We start from the raw sequence: 19,887 nt of genomic DNA, 5'->3' as shown, positions 1-19,887 counted from the left end.
TCACCTGTTTCTTGATGGTGAGGATCAGCATAGCAGCCTTTGAGACTTAGCAAGAACCTTGCAAGTAAAAAGCATTTCAAGATAGAAGTTAATGCAATGTTAATTGGCAAGATTTTCTAATAAAAAGCAATGCCGCATTTAGCAAAACATTGTTCGCTTAGAGATCGCTGAATCGGAAATGGAGAAAATGCAGAAGTGAAAATTGAAAAGACTTTAAGTCCCCAGGGCTCAGAAATCTGTAGGGTTAATTCCATGTTCACACTTTTGTCATTGGACGAGGCATCAGCCTGGGTACTGCAAAAGGAATCCTGCCGCAAAACAACCTGAAAGTGCCTGAACCTGAAAAGCTCAGTCTTCCAGCTGGGGCACAGTAAACCTCCAGCTACCCTCGTACAGCGCAGAAGTGACTCCAGCACCTCTATTTCACAAATATTACCATACAAATTGGGGAAGAAAAAAGAGTGTGACAGCTAAATCAGGAAATGGATCCAGCTAAATTAGGAAATGGATCAAGAATGACTAAATGGGAAAGGTGCTTGATACAGCAGACTTTTAAACAAAGATGGAGATGTGGAAAGGAAGATAAATGAGGGCGAGAAACGGCTGCCTGCTACAGCAGCTCAGGAAGGTGTCAGCAGATGCTGGAAAGATGAACTAGATCAGCCAGTAATTATGGGGAGAGGTTTGAAAGAAACGTTAGGTTTTCAGTGTTTTCCCTTATGGGTATGTCAATAATGTAGGTGAGTGGGTCACTTCTGTAACGAAGCGTTTATATGTTCATGTCCTGCATATGATTTAGCTTCCAGCATTATTAGAGATGCTGGAAAACGTCTTCAAGTTGAACTCTTTTTAGCCAGACATGCAATTGTTTCCAACCTTCAGAGGCTGTTCTTAGCCTCCACAAAACCTGGCACAAAACAAAAATCTCAATGTACAAATCTCTTTGCTCCTTTCCTTACGCTTCACTGAAGGGCACAAGGACTGGAACGAGCTCGCTGAGACCAGATGCGTGACTACGGCTGCCCAGAGCAGCAACCGGACAACCGGGCTCAGTCACTGCGACTTCAGAACAGCCGAAACACTGTTCCGCAGAATCACAGAATCATGAAGGTTGGAAAAAACCTCTGAGATCATCGAGTCCAACCGTCAGCCCAATGCCACCATGCCTGCTAAACTGTGTCCCGAAGTGCCACGTCTACACGTTTCCCACCTCGGAAGAGTGTGGAAAGCACCCTGGTTTGTCAAACGCTTTAAAACGTGGCATTTTCGCCGCTCTGGATGTGTGAGGGGGAATAAAATGCAGAGGGAGAGCCCCGCATCCAGCTGCGGGAACGGGCGTCGCAGAGGGCGGCGGGGAAGAGCCCTCTCCCTCCCCGCAGACTTCCTCTAACAACGCCAAAACCTCTCGAAATCTGGAAAAAAAAAAAAAAATTGTTTCAAAAACCCGCAAAATTACTTCTTTCGGCCGCACAGAGTCAACCTGGCACCAGGCGAGGCGGGCGGACTGCAAAAAGTGGGAGATCGCCTGGAGGGTGCCGAGGCACCGAGAACTTCGCCCGGGTTTTGGGGGGGGGCGGACGGACCCCGACAGCGGCCGAGGGGAGGCACCGCGGGGGCCGGGCCGGGCTGCGGGGCGGGGAGGCGGGCGGGGAGGAGGGCGCGGGTGGGGTCCGGACGTGACTGATGGGCCAGATGCGGCTGAATGTTTTTAGAAAAGGGGGGGGCCCTGCCCCGCCGGCGCGGCTTTCGCCACGGGGTTTGGTGCGGGGCTGACGGCCGGCGGGTCCCTCCCGGCCCCGGCGGAGCGCGCTTCCCTCGCTCGGCAGGCAGAGCCCCGCAGGCGGCGGGCGGGGAGGACCGGCTCGGCTCGGTGAGGGGGGAGAGGAGCGGGGAGCGGAGCAGGTCCGGCCGGCCGGGCCTTCCCTTCCTTCCCTTCCCTTCCCGCCCCGGCTCTGCCGGCTGCGGCGGGAGCGATGGCGGCGGGGCGCGGCGTCCCCGCGGCTGACGCCCCCGTCCCCTCTCTCTTCCCCGCGCAGGTCGGCGCTGACGGCGGCGGGGGATCGGCCGTGCGGCACCGCCATGCCCGCCGCCCGGTGCTGGCGGCTGCCCGCCCCCCCCCTCCTCCTCCTTCTCCTCCTCCTCCCGCCCTCCCAGGGCGAAGGCTCCCTGCGCCCACCGACGGCCGGGACCCCCGCGGTGCGGGGCGCCGAGCCCAACGCCTCCCGCCCGGCCGCGCTGCCCAAGGCGGGGGACGGCGGCGGCGGGCGGCCGCGCTCGGCCTCGCCCCCCATGTGCACGGGGCAGACGGAGATCAAGGAGACCTTCAAGTACATTAACACGGTGGTGTCCTGCCTGGTCTTCGTCCTGGGCATCATCGGCAACTCCACCCTGCTGCGGATCATCTACAAGAACAAGTGCATGAGGAACGGCCCCAACATCCTCATCGCCAGCCTGGCCCTGGGCGACCTGCTGCACATCATCATCGACATCCCCATCAACGTCTACAAGGTGAGGGGGAGCCGGGGATGGGGCCGGGGGCTCTCCTCGGGGCTCCCCGCTGCCCCCTCCGCCAGATACCCGGCACCTCGGGGGCTGCTGGGGGGGGGGGGGGGGGGGGTAGGGGAGAAAACGGGAGCCCATCACGCCAAAAAGCTGCCTGCCGGGTCAGATCTGGTCGGATTTTGTCCTCGTTGTCCTCGTCCCACACGGCACCCCCTCGGTGCCCCGGTCCCAGCGCTTTCAGCCGGGAATGGGGCGGAGGTGGCCGGGCTCTGAAAGCCACCTGGAAACGGGGATGAAGGAAACCAACGGGTTCGCGGCTTCCCTCCCCCCCGAGGAGCGGAGGGGGGGGCGCAGAAGACCCCCTCCCCTGGGCTGGGTACCACTCGTTCCCTTCTGCACAGCCGCTGCCGTGTGCTTCCCGGGGGTCCGTAGGGTCCCCGGTGGCACGGGGACTTTGTCGGGAGGGAACCAAGCCTGCTCAGACAGAATCACAGAATGGTAGGGGCTGGAAGGGAGCTCTGTTGGTCACCTAGTCCAACCCCCCTGCCGAAGCAGGGTCGCCTACAGCAGGCTGCACAGGACCTTGTCCAGGCGGGTCTTGAATATCTCCAGAGAAGGAGACTCCACAACCTCCCTGGGCAGCCTGTTCCAGTGCTCCATCACCCTCAGAGTGAAGAAGTTCTCCTCACGTTCAGCTGGAACTTCCTCTGCTTCAGTTTGTGCCCATTGCCCCTTGTTCTGCCACTGGGCACCACTGAAAAGAGTTTGGCCCCATCCTCCTGAACCTGACCTGAGCGGTTTGGGTTAGTTTTATACGTGTGAGGCATGATGATGCTCTCCCGAGCTGTGAACCCTTTCCCCGTCGGCCGGTGTTCGGCCGAGAGGGACTGAGCCACAGCTGCTGCTCTCGCACTTTCCTCACTCTGCCCTTCGGCGTGGCAAGGTTTGCCAGGGAAGGAGGGCAACCTCTGCCCCGTCCCCCCAGCTTGCGCAGTCCGTTTGTCCTGGCGAATTCACCGGGCGGTTAAACCCGGCCTCTGGTGACGCTCGGCGCTCCTGGGAGGATGCTGGAAGCGGCAAGGCAGCTTCTGCCTGGAGAGCTTACAGTCGGGGTCCCCGCGCACCCATCAGTTGCTGCATAAAGGGAACACCAGAGCCTTCATCCATCCCTTCTCCTCACTTCGTATGCGTGCTTGTGAACTCCGGGGTTTGTTACTTTTAGCCACGTTAAAGGGACGGGTTTTGAATTCAGTCTGCTGTATCCGTAGCGATTAGTCCCAGAAGCTGCTGAAATGGGAGAACCGTGTGTCTCTGTCCTTTTAAAGTACTGAAGTATCACAATGCAGGGAACAGCGTAACTGTGTTAAATTCATGAGCCGGATAATTTGGATTACACGAGAATTCTTCAATTTGGAGTTACCGTATTTTCCATACGACGCATTTATTGTAGTTCTTGTGAGAGGCATTTAATCTTCCGAGTGAGAGTGGAATTTATGAAACAAAATACCTTAAGTTGTTCTAAAAAAACTATTTTTGTAAAAAAAAGATACCAAACAAAAAGATTTTTTTATCTGTTCTCAGAAAATATAAAAAGATTACATCAGTAACAGCTGCTCCGTACAAGACTTTGCAATCTCAGTGACACTATTTCAAAATTAAATTAATGATAACGTGCAGCAATATACCACAGTCCATATCTTGACTGAATGCCATCAAGTCTATCATTATGAGTAGGTTGGAGTGGGAGGAATAAGAGGTCAGATTGCAAGCTGATAAATATTATACCAGCTACAAACCCAAGATTTTATTGTGCCGTTGATAATCCTAGGAGCTAAGCAATAGCTCTCAGGTGCTAAATCTCCCACGCTGCTACTCATCTTAATGAAGAGCCCATAAAAAATTTATATTAGCCCTCACAATAGAGAGTGAAATATCTGCTGTTTTAAAACAGGAGTAAATGTGAGTTAAAACAAACCAAACAAACCTTAGTCATTGTGTTTATTTAATCAAAATTAAGCATTTCAGTGAGGTCTGAGTTGATGATAACATTTTATCAGCTCTACATCCCATTTAATTCCAGCCAGCAGTATGGGAAAAACAAAGGCTAGCAAAGGCTCGGTTCGTAAATCAAGTATACTTAACGGTTGTAACTTGCAATTTGAAACAATTCTAAACTGGATGAAACAGATCTTCGGAATTGCTACCAGATACTCGGTCAGACAGCCACGTGAAAAAGAATGTGAGAGAATGTCTCATGTTAATAAACTGCCAGCAGTTTACTCAACACCACTTGCAGTAGAAAGTGTGAAAGTGTCTGTGAATGCTTTCCAGACAGACCCATAAGAGAGAACTCAGGATTTTCGCTAGGAGCGACATTTTATTAGGTACTAAATGTGATAACCACAAAAGATATCCCCTGTGACAAATATTTAAGGTAACTGAATATGTAAGTAGCTGAAAAAATACACAGGTAAAAATTTACATCACTTAAATTGAGGGTATCTGAAGAAGAGCAGGTGCTGTCTAGATTGTGAGGCAAATGCAGTCCGTGTGTAAGACGCTGCTCTGTCCACTGCGCTTGATAAATCTCAGTATCGATCAATGCATTCAGTGGAAAATGGAATCGGTCACACCATTGGGAAACAGGGTATGAAATGAGGGCTGGAGAGGTGTTCAGTTCCAGCTTGCAGAACCTGGAAGACCTTTTTGGCGTTCAGGGTCCTGGTAAACAGGCTGTCTTTGGCCATACCCTCAGAACTGCAGAACGGGAAGTAGGGAAAATTCTGAGACAATCATGCTGCAGTACGTCATGTTGTGGCAGTGCAGATACTTTGCAAAATTCTACTAATTAGATGTGAAGGTTTTCTTATGCCTGGTCACCTTCTTCACCAAACAGAGTAAACAAGCACGTCTTGGTTCATTTGAGGCTGCAGACAGCAATTAAAGGTGTGAACATAAGGAGCAGAAGGATAGAGTCAGGAGAAGAAGAGTCAGAAGTGTGAAGTCTATTTTCCGTACATCAGTTTGGTCAGTGAGTTTTTTGTCTTTCCCTGCACTTAATCTTTGGAAAGGCAAGACAGTAGCAGCTTGTGCACCTGACAATGTGGGTCTGCAGTTCTGGAACGCTTCTCATGCTCAGTTTCCCAAATCAGTAAAGTTGGTAACTCCTACAGTGTAAGACACCGAAACAAGATCACGACTGGAAATTCCAAACTTATATTAGTTCTGTCTCTCATGCATATATGTGTAATGAGATAGGAACATAGATTTTAAAAAGCCATAATCAAATAATATAATAACATGCTTTCTCTTCTGGTGTATAGGCAACATCTTTCTCACTTTGTAGTATTTATTCTTTTCTATTAAATCCAATTTTTCTCCTGTTCCAATGGATTTTTAACAGGGGGAACAACCTGTCCTCTGCACACTCTTGTGTGACTTTCGGAACTCTGAGTATCAATTTGCAATGACACAAATGACTGAGGAAGAATATCTGCCTGGAAATACAGTCACAGATTCCTTTATCTCGGAGCACAATGGAAGACTGGAGGAAAAAAATTTCCGGGGGAGGAAGAAAAACTGGTCTTTCTTGAAGCCAGTGATCAAAGGCCGAAGTCAGCTTTGTAGGCAATGATTTTTTCCCAGTAACGTATTTTAGGGATTGCATAAAAAATACAGTTGATATTATGTGGCATTGTCAAGCACTGGAGAGATAAGAAAGACCAGATTAGGGTCTGCGTATCCCATGCAGACGCAAACTGGCCCCTTTGTTAATCCAGCTGTGCTCTGAAAAAGGCAGGGTTTCCATGGAAATGTCTTTGTGATGACCTTACTAACTGTTGTAATGCAAGTACTTGTAGGGCATGCATCATGATAAAGCCAATCTTCTCCTAACTTTCCTAAAAAGTCAAGGTGCTTGTCTGTAGAAAACATCGTTACTCTTCCATATTACAACTCTTGGGCGTTGGTCCTTCTGATGTTGAAGCTAACAGCCATTTTATTGGGAGAACTGCATGATTTCCTTTCTTTCAACATCTGAACCAATTATATGAGGTCTTGCAAAGTTCATCTCAGTTTCTTACACAAAGTTTATTGATCTCTGACCATATTTAGTTAGAAGCCTAGTTTGCTTAGCAACCCTTTACGGTCAACAAATGCGGCTTATAGGCACTTAAGAAAAACCTGAGTTGTCCAGTGGAGGAACGTGTCTAGACTCTACAGGCGATGGGAGGTGACTTTGTTCTCTAGTTAGATGGGAACAATCTACTCTGAAGTCCGACATATGAGGTAGTGGAAATGTCTCTATGTTGTTGAAAGTGCACATACGTAATTTTTATGGCGGATCTCCAAACTGAAAAGCGTTAGATGAAGTCAGTATAGATTTGTAAATTTAGAGTGGTTTTTTTTCATTATGTATACATTTATTATGTATACATTCACTCAAAGGATGGTTGTGACAAATTTCAAAACAAGTTTTCATCTTCTTATTTGTTTTTTTGCTTCTGCCCTGTGTTTATGCTTCCCAATCTGACAGCAGCACGGCTTTCTTAGCACTTAATTGTGGCGCAGTTCTTTCACTGGGATTGTGAGATCGCAGAAACTTCTGACTTTGACAAGACAGTGTGAGGTTTCTGTCATTTTCAAGATATCTGTATGATATTACTGTATCTTAATTCGTTTTTGTGGTTTTTTTTTTAATTAAGCTTTCTAAGCAGAAGTTGCTAATAAAGACACAGGAAAAGAAACTAATGGTGTGCCTCGTGAAGATTTACACTGTTTATTGGGTAGACCAGTGAAACTGTCTTAACTAGGAAGAGGGAATTATGTTTTCTTGTCTAGAGGGAAGATCCCCACACTGACCTGAAAATTACTATTAAAATATTGATGTTTTGTAATGTTGTATGACTTATCCCTGACCATAAGCTTAATTTCCTGGGTAAATTTCCTGTTTTGAAAAATGCATGCTCTGATGAAATACTGAAAAGTACTGTGCATGACCTCCCCATCTTGAAAGCACCAGGTGAAAATCTGCCAGTTGTTTCACAGGTATATTGAAAAATACGTTGCTTGTGAATTAGGTATACAGTTGCATGTCTGATCTCCCCTGTGGCTTTGCCATTTATAATGATGAAAGTCGAGTCCTATTGTCCTGTGAACTGGACTCGCTGTGCACGCACAGCTAGGAGGAGGTGCGAACTCCTGCTCTGCGTTTCCGTGGGCATTCATTGCTCAGGACCAGGACGCTGACCTAAGTAAGTGCACTCTTTGGTGCTTCTTTGCGCCCGACTGCAGAAAGCCAGCAGCATTGGGTTGGAGCCGTGGCCTTCTAGCTGGTGGCCGCAGCAGCCGAGCTATGGAGGGCAGCGTATGGTTCTCGCACGCTGGCGTATTCCGGCCGCAGATTAAGAATGTCTTTCTGTTCTGACATAACCAAGAGGAAGCAGGGCAGGAATTGAAATTCCCAGGTGTGTCTGAGTCACAATATCTCTTGGGGCTACTTTCATAGCTGTGCAGCTTTCACATCAGTTTAGGCTCAGATCTGTCTCAGTATCTGGTCTGGCAAGGTGTTGGCTAAGAGTGCATCAGATGTGTTGGGGTTTTTACGTATGGTTTCTCTTCATTTTGCAGTGTGTTCCCCCTCCTTTTGTCTATTTAATTTCATCTTCAACACATTTCTGTGACTTAGCAGTTAAGACTTTGCCCGCATGAAATAAGTGACTATAAAACACTGGAAAAGGTCACTCGGAATACAGCCAGTGGCAGACTTGTCTTGGCATTTTGCTGCTGAAAATGCAACATTATTTTTCTCTTTCCTGCCACTTGGCAGTATATCATGGCTTTAAGTCATTTGTCTTTTGTAAAATGGCACTCTTTGTACAGATAACCTATTATGAATCATAGCAAAATCATTTTACCCACACAAAGTTGCATGAGACTAGATCTATACTTCACTAAGAATAATCTTGTCCACAAATGTGACGCTCCTGAATACTTTCCAATGAATTTTCACTGTACTTTACAGCAGTGTTTTGAGGAGTGGCAATACAGAGGACAAACAGAAACAACAAGGAGGCATAGTTCAGCAATTAGGACATTCTACTTGTTTCCTTCTACTTTCTTAATGTTTTCAAGCTTTTGCTCCAAGGCATATCATTCACTTGCAATACCATGATAACATATCATTAACGGCTTGCGATACCATGATAGACAGACTTGTGACTCATGCATTACAGTGTTCCAATTTCTCAACACATCAGCTGCAAGAGATACAGGACATGTTTTTCCAATCCAATGCAGACAGCTGTGTGTCCATTCTGCCCTTGAAGTAAGCTGGCTGAATGCAAGTAACATTTTGATGTTATGCTAAACCCAAGCCAATGCACCCTTTCTCTCAGCGAACCGCGTTCGCTCGTGTGCAACCCTGTTATAATCCAGCCATATGGCTCCCAAACTGGAGCTGGCTCAAATCCAGTTAGCTTGGAGCACACGTGTGCCTGTCTGCACCTGAGAGATAAGCATTAGTTTAGGGAAATCTCCAATGTGTGGCTGAACCATTGTGATTTCAGGGAAAAGAGGCAGGGATTGTCTTGCACGTGCACCATCTGGTCGTAGCTAAAAGTCGTCAACGGAATCTGCCAACGGAAATTTGACCAAAGTTCTGAATTTTAGTTAAATGAAGAAAAAAATATTTTCATTTTGAAGTGCTTTTTAAATGATTCATCTCTGGCTTACTGTGTACATGTACAATATACAATAGATACTATAAAAATGTGTACAATGTGCTTGCTACCGAGTCCTTGATCTCTATAGCAACTAGGTGTGATAGGCTGGAGGTTCACTGCCTGACTGATGTAAATTAAATTAGTCCAGGTGTCATTTGATTTTGTAGAGTGTTGGTTTAGAACACCTGTAATTATTCACGTTGCAATTTTATTAGTAGTTTGCTACTGTCACCCCCTTACGGCGACTCAAAATAAGTCTCAGGGAGAGGCTTTACTGAAAATACTTTAATTACAGACTGAGTTGTTTTCCCATATCACATAAGCAAAAGATACTGTATGGTTATTACAACATCATCCCTACTTCCTCTGCTTTATTACTTTCGATAAAATTCTCAAGAAACAAAAACCCTTCGAATTTATTTTTCTGTTTCATTTCTGCAGAAGCATCATACTCTTTGTCTTACTTAAGTAGATCATTGAAGAAATAGATCAAAGCTGGGCCGTGTTATGGTTTTCCTACTGCTGTTCTTTTGAAGATTCCATTTCAGCACAGGACAAAAGCAGATTTTTAAAGGTTTTCTGGCGTGTGTTGGTGGGCACTTCATAGGCATTGCCGAAAGCACACAGTCATGAAATGTACTGAACTTCCTTTGTGTTGAAATAGAATGATACTTAAATTATATCAGGGCTTTTCAAAAACCGTTGTGGACCATGTAGCTGTTTCTCCTTACATACACATGTATGTGTGCATAAGGACTTTGCTGAACCAAACCAGGGTGAGCAGGCAACTCTGTGGCTGTTGTCAATCATTTTGGTCCCAAGCAGAATCCATACAGTATGATGATCTGTTTCTTCTTTACTTCCATCCTTGCTAAATGAGATGTCTGAGGAAACCTGAGCCAAGGGAAAGATTTTGCAATCTCTTTTGGGTAGTTATCATTCCGTCCTCTAAATGCAACAGATCCAAAAGGCCTCGTTTGAAGAAAGTTATGAAAAACAGAGATGGGCTTAGATAATGTAACTGATGACAGAAACTCAGAAAGTTTACTTTTGTATACAACGATTGCCACTATTTCTTGGCATAACCTCTGTTCTGGAGGGTCTTGTTTTTATGAGGAACTGGAAGATTTGGCTCCTGCTGTGGTGTATTTGAGTCATTAGGGCCGCTCACAGCAGAGTACAAAGATTAAATGTTTCTAAACTGAAGCTGCAGGCAAACAGTTTATAGCATCAGCTGTGAGGAAGGCTCTTTCTGTGTCCAGTAAGTTTTGTCCCCTAAGTGAACTAAAATGTACCACTGCGGGTGCAACAGAAGATTTCCATTAAAGTGTATGACCCAAAGTGCAATGAAACCAACCAAAAATTCATTGTGCCGTTTTCTTAATTCCATAGCACTTACAGGTATGCCGAATATACAGATAGTCCTTCTGGTATTCTCATACAGAATCATTGGAAAACTGGTCAACAAAATCTTCAGTGCGGGATTCGTCTGATATGTCTTCACCTGCTGCGAAACATTTAGATCGAGCTGTTTAGGCTCCCTGAGTATCCAGTGGGTCCCTTCACTCATTATCAGACAGTCAGCTAAAAACTACGGGATACATTTCTCTCCAGTGTCACCTGACTTCTCCGCTGACGGAGCCAAGCTTCAAATAAACCCCACCACAGATCAGCACTTGTCTTTGTCCCTGTTCTGATCAGCCTCAAGTATTTTCCTGTGTTTCTAGGAAATGGAGAGTTACTTGGAACATACAAGAAAAGCAATGAACACTCAAGGCAGATAAAGCCAATACAAAGATGAGGGAAATCCTCACCTGCTCAGTCTTTTTTTACTATAAATACTTGGGTGGTGAAGTTAGAAGCAAAAAGAGTGGAGTTTGCAGGGCTTAAGAAGTCAGGACTAAGCCTTTATGCATACCCTTGCCCAGCCAGGGAGTGACTGTGCAGCTACTGCCTAGTTTCTAGGACACACACCTTGGAGAGTCTCTTGCAAAAAGGTTCTACTTGACTAAGCTTTACATGGTGGAAATGAAAAAGAATCAAGACAAAAGTCCATGTTTCAGCTTTGGGAATTATTTTTTTAAAAATGGTTCATTTCTAATTGTTGTTTTTTTTTTTCACAGCTGCTTGCAGAGGACTGGCCCTTTGGCGTGGAAATGTGCAAATTAGTGCCCTTCATTCAAAAGGCATCAGTGGGCATCACAGTGTTGAGTTTGTGTGCCCTCAGTATAGATAGGTGAGACGCATTTATTCATCAAACTCTTTTCAAAATTGGCATTGGCTCAAGTTTGCCTCTCTACTCAGCCGACACAATATGAATCAGCTGAGTTTAAGCCGGTTAAACCCAGTGGGTTTTCTCGTCTTTTTAATTTGCAACGGTGTGCTGTTGCTTCAGGTACCGAGCAGTTGCTTCTTGGAGTCGCATTAAAGGAATTGGCGTGCCAAAGTGGACCGCTGTTGAAATTGTACTGATCTGGGTTATATCGGTGATATTGGCTGTTCCAGAAGCTATTGCATTTGACATGATTACGATGGAGTACAGAGGAAAGGATCTCAGAATCTGCCTGCTTCACCCCACGCAGAAAACATCCTTTATGATGGTAAGACACTGACGTGTAGAAAACCTCCAGAACAGTTCCTTGGATCTTCTCAGTGTTGTGTGGCTTGTAATGTACACAAGTATACGAGAAATGTAGGTGAATATAATGTTCAAATGAAATACTGACGAAGTTCTGAAGTATGTTGCGTATAAGAAGAGCATTCAGAAACTTTTGCCTTTTTGTGGGCTTTTAGCATCTTACTGTCTTGTCCTGTTTTCTCATCTGTAATGTACACCTTACAGAGATGCTTTTCAGGACAGACTGACCAGTTAGTTATAGCATGCTTTCCAAAATGCTCAGCATTCGACTCCTAACAGTGTTTTTGCTTTTGTTTTCCTTCTAGTTTTACAAGCAAGCCAAAGACTGGTGGCTGTTTAGCTTTTACTTCTGTTTGCCGCTGGCTATCACGGCACTTTTCTATACTCTCATGACCTGTGAGATGTTACGAAAGAAAAGTGGGATGCAGATTGCTTTAAATGACCACTTGAAACAGGTAAAAATGTATCCCTGAGAACTCTGCTGACTGTAAAGAGGATGACAATACTACCTTTACCGACTTTACTGCCACATCATTATTCTGTTTGCGTATGACAACTTCAAGACTACTAGTAAGGAGCAGTTCCATAGCAGTGGTGCTGCTGAACTCACATATATATACATTTATATGTATATTTGAGCCCTCAGAAACCTAAGGTTTTAACTGACAATTGCAAAACTTTTTTCTTCTTGTTTTGTGTTAATCCTTCAGGTTTTACAGTTTTCATTTCTTCTTTACGATAATGAGAGCTGGATATTTTGTAATGAAAACTGAAGTCATGCTGTAATCTGGAAGCTGGTGCTATAAAATTGTTAATAGTTTTGAAGCAATTTCATGCTGAGCTATAGTGAGGTTAGCAGTATATGTTAGCAGAACAAAACGCGTTCCAAAATACATTTCAAGTTAGTAGTGCACCAGACACAAACATCATACGTCACTAGAATTAATCTAGATTTGTACTGTAATGTATATTTGTGCTCCTTTCTTCTTACCTTGTTAAAGCTGTAACTGAAATCTCTTGGGGCATTTAAAATAAGACCTGACATCAAAGCACAAGAAAATGCAACTGAAAACAAGCTGGTATTTGAAAGTGATTGGGGAGACAAGTATGTTCTTCATTTTAATATAAATGACTGTTTTCATGTCCTTGATTTTTCATATTATTGCTCATACTTTTTAAAATTAGAGATACAAAGAATCAGTGCAAGTCATCTAAACCAACAGAAAAGATTAAGTACATGTTCCCAGAAAATAAGGTATTTGATGTTCTCCTAACTCCTATTTTGATAGGGTTTTTATTTTGTTTATTAAACATTTGGATATTAGAAGACAAAAACAATCGAGAGAGAGACAGAAGATAGAATACTGTTCTGTCCAATTTTCTTTTTCAGAGACGGGAGGTGGCCAAAACTGTGTTCTGTCTGGTACTTGTTTTTGCCTTGTGTTGGCTTCCACTTCACTTAAGCAGAATATTGAAACTCACTATTTATGATCAGAAGGACCCCAACAGATGTGAACTTTTAAGGTGAGGCTGCGAAAATAAAATGCCTGTGTGCTGCTGACATTCTCCGTAAGCATATCTGGATTTCCTAATGAACTAGCTTATTCTGTGTGTCTGAATTCTCCCTGCTTCTTCATCTGGGACACTCTGGTTTCACTCCACTAGCAGGATCGGAAAACTCTGAGGAATCCCCCTGTTTGCCCTGGCTTCCTCCTGATCCCTTTTGGAACTGTCCTCCTGTCTTGAGGTGTTACAAGGGCAGAGGGGGAATTTTTGTCCCCGTTTTCCCTTTCAACAGAACAGCTAGGATTAAATCTATGAAGAAAACCTTGTGAATGTTTCCTCCTGCCAGTGAAGGTGGTTGGATCTTCTGAAATTACTTTCATGAGAATGAACTTTGATTCAAACTTTATTATTGAGCGCAATTGTTCCTCTGTTAGTTAATCCTGTCGATATAAGCCCTTTTACTATTACGTTTAATAGTTAGTCTTGGTTGAGTGAAGCTGAGTCCAGTTTTTGTAGTCATAAACCTCTAAAAAGCCTTTTCAGAGAAAATGCGAAGTGTCTCACTTACCTTAATTTCCACACAGCTTTTTTCTTGTGATGGATTACATTGGTATTAACATGGCTTCCCTGAATTCCTGCATCAATCCAATAGCTCTGTATTTGGTGAGCAAAAGATTCCAAAACTGCTTTAAGGTAAGAGGCTGCTGGGAGCTACTCCTCTGGTTAAAAGATGACTTCAGCAGTAAAATTCATTCCTTAACATGCACAAAGTGTTTTAGATGGTCCTTAAATGTTACTTTAAATTTTAACTGGGTTATGGTAGGTGTTCTCTCTCCCTCTCCAGCTGAAGCTACGTAGAAAGGAATTAAGGATTCGTAGGGACAAAAAGAGAAAGGAAAAGAGAGGAGCGTACAATAAACCTTCTCGGCACTGTGCTAATCAGTGCTACATCACTTCCTGACAGGAGCTGGCACCCAGCCACTTCAAGAGCACTGACAAAGCGGGCTTGGCCCGCACTGCAGACATTCACGTAGCCATATCCTCTGCAACCCAACGGCGAGAGCCCTGACCCCGGGTTCCCCCCATCCCGGCCGAGCGCTGAAATCAGTAGGCAGTTCTGTAAGGCAGAGGGTGCAAGTATCCGCTCGTCCCTTTCCAACTGCCAACATTTTATGAGATAGACCTGCTCATGGTTTTGTCTTGGTTTGAGTGAATGGTCCTGGACACTAATTCTCCACATGGGATTTGAGGCTCTGGATCGCATGTGGGTTGCAGTCCCTCAGTCCTTCAGCCTTCATCTGTGCTTGGAAAATGTCCAGATTTGGGCTTTTTTGTGGTCCCCTACCATCTTCACGCGCTGTGTCAGGGTTCTTACATTGCCTACCACAAATTCTTAGATCTTTATTTTGTTTCCAAGTATTTAAACTCTGGCCACTGCTAGGCTTATTGCCTGGCTGTGTAAATTCCTTACTGGCTAAATCTTTCTGTCAGAAGCCAGTCAGCTCTACATCTAGTAGTGTTCAGGTATTTCCCACACAATTGTGACAGCACAGGTTGCAGATGCTTTAGCGTCGATCTTGTCTTCCCCATCTACATCACTGGCTCCCTGAAAGTCACTGGAGCTGAGAGCACCTAAGCGATCCGTAGTACCCTGAGCATGGAAACAAATGGGTGTGTGGGATCCCGGATGGCCTTCCAGCACCCAGAGGCCAGTCAGCAGCATCAGCAAAAGGTCTGCAGTACATCTAGTAAATGTTTGAACTGTGTGTAGGTTTTCATCATTCTCCTACTTAGTTTTCTTTTCCCCCCCAGAAAAATCGAGTAAGTAACAGCATCTTGCTTAGAAGGATTACTGTGCATACATTTTTTTCCAAGAAAGATTATCAGAGAAAGGACAACAAGGAGTCGTAATTTTATTCTGAGATCCATTTAGAATTGCAGACAATGTGGGTAGCCATTATTATATATAACTCAGTATAACTCTTCCTGCCCTCCAGCACTCTGGTTGGTTGCTGATGGGGCATCGCAGAAGTTAGTGGCCATTTGAGCAACGCAGAGTTTAACCCCGTTGCTTGGCTTACTCTGTAATGCCGGAATGGCAGCTTGCATGCTGGACGTTTCTTACTGTAGCGCTGAGGAAGGACAGCGTTTCGGTTTCGGTGCTTTTTGCCACATGGGCAAAGTGAAATGATGTAAAATGTTTATTCCTTTTATTTTAACAGTCATGCTTGTGTTGCTGGTGCCAATCCAAAGATCTGTTGTCCCTGGAGGAAAGGCAGTCCTGTTTAAAGTTCAAAGCTAATGATCACGGATATGACAATTTCCGCTCCAGTAACAAGTACAGCTCTTCGTAAAACAAGCATAAAAGGTATATTCTGTCACATTAATGCTGGTGCCTTTTTAAGTAAAAGTGGCAATTACTTTTAACAAGATGGTAACGTTTAGAAAAATTTAGGGTTTTGTTTGCACAAAAAAAGAGCATAAAAAAAAAAAATTGCTCCAAAAGTGTGTCATGTTCAAAATCATGGACACTTATAAAATCGTCATTTATGGAACATGAAGAGAAGCGTAGAAAGAACAAGTCATTGTTAGCACTTGAATACTTCTGAATCAGCACTTCCAAATGATCCCCACTTCCTGTACACTAAGCTATTGTTTGTATTCACTAGAACAGTGGTAGGAACTGAAGTCACAGTAATTACTAAGCAGTATAATATAATGTTAATTGGATCAAAGCCATTATTATATATAACTCAACATATTATCTTTTATAAAGCAGATTAACCACCATCACTATTGTGTTTTTTTTTAAATAAAACATGAAATACTTTGTAATAGAAGTTTAAATGTAAAAAAGTAGCATTTTTGTCGGGTGTTATAGAGGTAGCTAATGAATATATTAAAAGATGCAGTCAAGTCGAAAGTGCATTTCACTCTGATGACTGTTTTTGCCTATTATTGTTAGAAGAAACCTCCCAAGGCCTCTATAAATACCATTTTGTAACCACTTTGTGTGTTCAGTGCATTTGGCAGCGCTTTGGGTACGGTCCATTTCACTGTTTCCACATTATTCGTGTTTAATGACAGCAGAGGAGAGCAAAACACACCGAATCCAAAAATTAATACTAATAAAAACATACAAACGATGGCTAGTATTGGAAACCAGCTATTTTTAACTGAAAACAAGTTGACTGTATCCCATTTGAACAGCGGGCATTCAAGAGCCTGATGGTTCTTTACTCGAGATGCTGTTGCGACAATTTACAACTGTTTTTGCAATCCAAATACTGTCTTGGGGCAACATCCCTTTGAAATAGCAGGTGGAAAAAAATAATGAAGGAAAACAGAGGGAGAATTTGAACTTCTATTTTCATTTAGATTTAAATTTTTGTAAAGAAAATAATTCACAAATTGTACTTCTAGAGAACAGTACTATGTAGCACACTTGTTTTCGTACTGTTTTAAAATATGTTCTTCTGTCGTTCCATATTCATGGGCTTAAGAAGATGTGTGATTAGTTTCTGCTTCTGTAAATAGTTTAGTGAAGTGTTATTAATTATAAGGTATTAAAATACGGGCAGGATCCTGTGAGAAAACAGAAACATAAAGATGCCTGTAGTAACCATGATGTGTGTTGCCAGGAGCAATGCACGTTTTGTACATACATGACAGGTCATTCTTTGGCTTTTCATTTCCTATTAACTTGTTACAGATGTCCCCAAAGACTTACTAACATATTTCGTGCACTAAAGCATGAATTTTTCAAGAAAAAAATGTCATATAACATGATTTTATGAAAAACGTTTTGAATAGGCATGGTATTTTATTATAATAAAAATATTTATCAAAACTCAGGATTTTTTTTTTTTTTAAATTTCCAGATTTCATATGTAAGGATTTTTACCTTTTTTTCCAGTCTTGCTTGACTTCAGATTTTTTAATGAAGTGCCTTAAATACACTCAGGATGAAAACAGTTTTCATTAAAATTTTCAGCTGATGTTACCTTAGATGGGCTTCATCTCATCTGACTTTAGGTAGCTACAGCTACCTTGCAGAGAGCTAAAAACAGGAGAGGTGAACCCCGTTCCTGGTGTTGCCCCATCAAAAGCTAGAAAATGTATGCTTGTATAGTCAAGCTGAGGACCTACGCACATGCATTTGAGCATGGGCACGTGTGTGTTTGGGTGAGTGAGTGTGTGTGCAAGCGTCTGTGTTTTCTACTGTTAGGTTGCTGTTGCCGTCTTTCTGCAGCACATGCACGCAACTGCTATAATACTGAAATTTCATAAACAGAAATCTATTTAAATTTTTGTTCTTTACTTTTTTACCCTAACTTTCATGGTGACTTTCTCACAGTAAGCCATGAATATCACTTCACTTCACCTTGCCTGCATCTATTTCTGTGAAATGCGTTTCATCTGTTAAGGACGTATAATCAGTTAAATCCAGAGTTTGACAATGATCAGCGATATTTTCATCCAGTTATATCATTACAATATTGTACATGTATATTACTGTTATTTAAAATATAGGTGTTGTATTGGCAAATGTGTAACATATTTTTCATTTTTTCCTGGACTAATTTTTTGTTAAAACAAGTCCTGCTAAGTCAGACATTTAGGTTTTGCAAATAAAGACCATATAGACGATCCACTTTTTGGAGTTAATATATACATATTAGTACACTTCTTGTCTTTTCTGCGGTATTTTTCAAAGCAATATTTTTACTGAAGCTCTCATTTCCTGTAATAAAAATTTTCAAAACTTCTGCTCTCGTACAGTTAAAAGAATACACAGGAGAGCTCCAGTGCATCTGTGTTCTAGCTAAGAATAAATCTCTTACTACTAAAGAAAGATGGGCATTTTCTGAAGTCCTCAGTACAGGTCCATTCCTCCACCCACTGAAATCAATGAACGCTTAACCCTTCAATCCAGTTGGAGCAGAATTAGGGCAAAGCAATAGCTCTTCAAAAAACTTAGCTGACATTTGCTACCTTGTATAAAAGATAAGCTAAAAGCTCTTTTTTTTTACAAAGGAGTTGTTTAGAAAAGTTAGGAAAAAAGGGTAAAACCCGCTGGTGGGGTAGAACTGCCAGTCTAAAGCTCTCCAAGCCTCAAACAGGGACTCACACGTAGCAGAACAGCTGCAGAGGGGCGGCTCATGCATCTGTAGAGGAGTTCGATGTGCTTGCGCAGAGTGATGTGACAGAAGAAGAGTCATCTGTCCCAAGGGCTTGAAGAGTTGACACAGAATGGCTTGAGATGAAAAAAAAACCAACAAAAAAACCTTGTAAGAAACTACATCCCATCTCTGTGTTTTGGCCTTCAGGTAGTAGCTAAGTTTTACTTCCCCAGCTGCTCTGAATTCTGCCTGCACGCAGCTCTCTCGGAGTTAAGAGAGGGCATATAAGACTGGGTGGACTGAACTGCTACACTGGTACTACAGCTCGGAGAATCGAATGCAGAATTTGATGGTTATGGAGCATCTGCTGTGAGCTGTGGCATTTCTCTGTCCCAAACAGCTCTTAGTCAACACACAGCTGGCTTAGCAGGAGAATGTTGTATGTACTTACGTAATGTTAAAAGGACTTTTTAATTATTCTGTATAGCTGTGTAAAATAACTCTATTTCGTTTTCTGTGGTCACTTAAAATAGCAACTTTGTGGTTCAGACAGTGTAAACATACTAAATTACCAATAAAATATTTGTAATTTTGATTCTTTACAAAAAGATGTCTGACCTTTTTTCGTCTAGGAGGTCCCATTTAATTGTTAGTGACAGTGACGTCAAAAAGAAATAAGCAATTCAGGACTGAAAATCAAAGCTTTTGAGTGGAATAGTTTTATAGAACTGAAAACTGGAGAGAGTTCAGAGTTGCATACCCGTTGCAAAATTGTCTGATGTTTGTTGGAACAATCAGTCATGCCTGTCTTTTCTCTGTTTGTTTTTGCTCAGTGTCAGTTGCAAGCTCTTCTCTACACACCCATATATAGTCACAAATCCTCCTGTGTTAGGAACACCACAAATAAAAGGCAGGAAACTTTTGGTTTGTTAGTTTAGAAGTGCATGCACTCGCTGCTGGAATATGCCTCATGAAAACCATCATCGCTTTCTATGCTGACAGTGTAATTTTGTGCATATTTCAATTTACCCTTTTTAAAGCGGTGGAAAACAGTATCAGACTAAATATGCTGTAGCTGGTCAAATATATAACTTTATTTGCTTGCAGTATGTGTACATCCCAAAATCTGTTTGCTGCTACTGCTGTTTTATTGCAAATAGCTAGATTTCCTTTTGCTTAGTTGGTGGCCTGCTGCATCCGTATAGATTTGTCTTTTTTCGTGGTCCGAGGACCTTTAGCACATAGTTTCCTGTGTCCTGGCCCTGGAACAGAAACACCGTGTAAGTAAATATTCTACTCAATATCTCTCATGGCCTCTTCACTTCCTTTCCCTTCATCTTCGGCCCTCAGCAGTAGCACTTACATAGCGACATGGATATACATGTAGTTTACGTTC

General features: G+C 43.2%; 1 protein-coding gene across 1 annotated transcript; it reads left to right on the top strand.

The window, feature by feature from the left end:
• Positions 1–1,749: 1,749 nt before the first annotated feature.
• EDNRB (endothelin receptor type B) lies at positions 1,750–17,955 on the top strand. Its single transcript, XM_075423441.1, has 8 exons — positions 1,750–1,870; positions 2,037–2,508; positions 11,348–11,460; positions 11,620–11,824; positions 12,168–12,317; positions 13,253–13,386; positions 13,953–14,061; positions 15,591–17,955. The coding sequence occupies exons 2-8, from the start codon at positions 2,080–2,082 to the stop codon at positions 15,720–15,722; spliced, it is 1,272 nt and encodes a 423-aa protein (XP_075279556.1). The 5' UTR covers positions 1,750–1,870; positions 2,037–2,079; the 3' UTR covers positions 15,723–17,955.
• Positions 17,956–19,887: the final 1,932 nt, after the last annotated feature.

The sequence above is a fragment of the Opisthocomus hoazin genome, chromosome 1, assembly GCF_030867145.1.
Source record: "Opisthocomus hoazin isolate bOpiHoa1 chromosome 1, bOpiHoa1.hap1, whole genome shotgun sequence".
Lineage (NCBI taxonomy): Eukaryota > Metazoa > Chordata > Aves > Opisthocomiformes > Opisthocomidae > Opisthocomus > Opisthocomus hoazin.
This window is presented reverse-complemented; position numbering and strand designations above follow the sequence as displayed.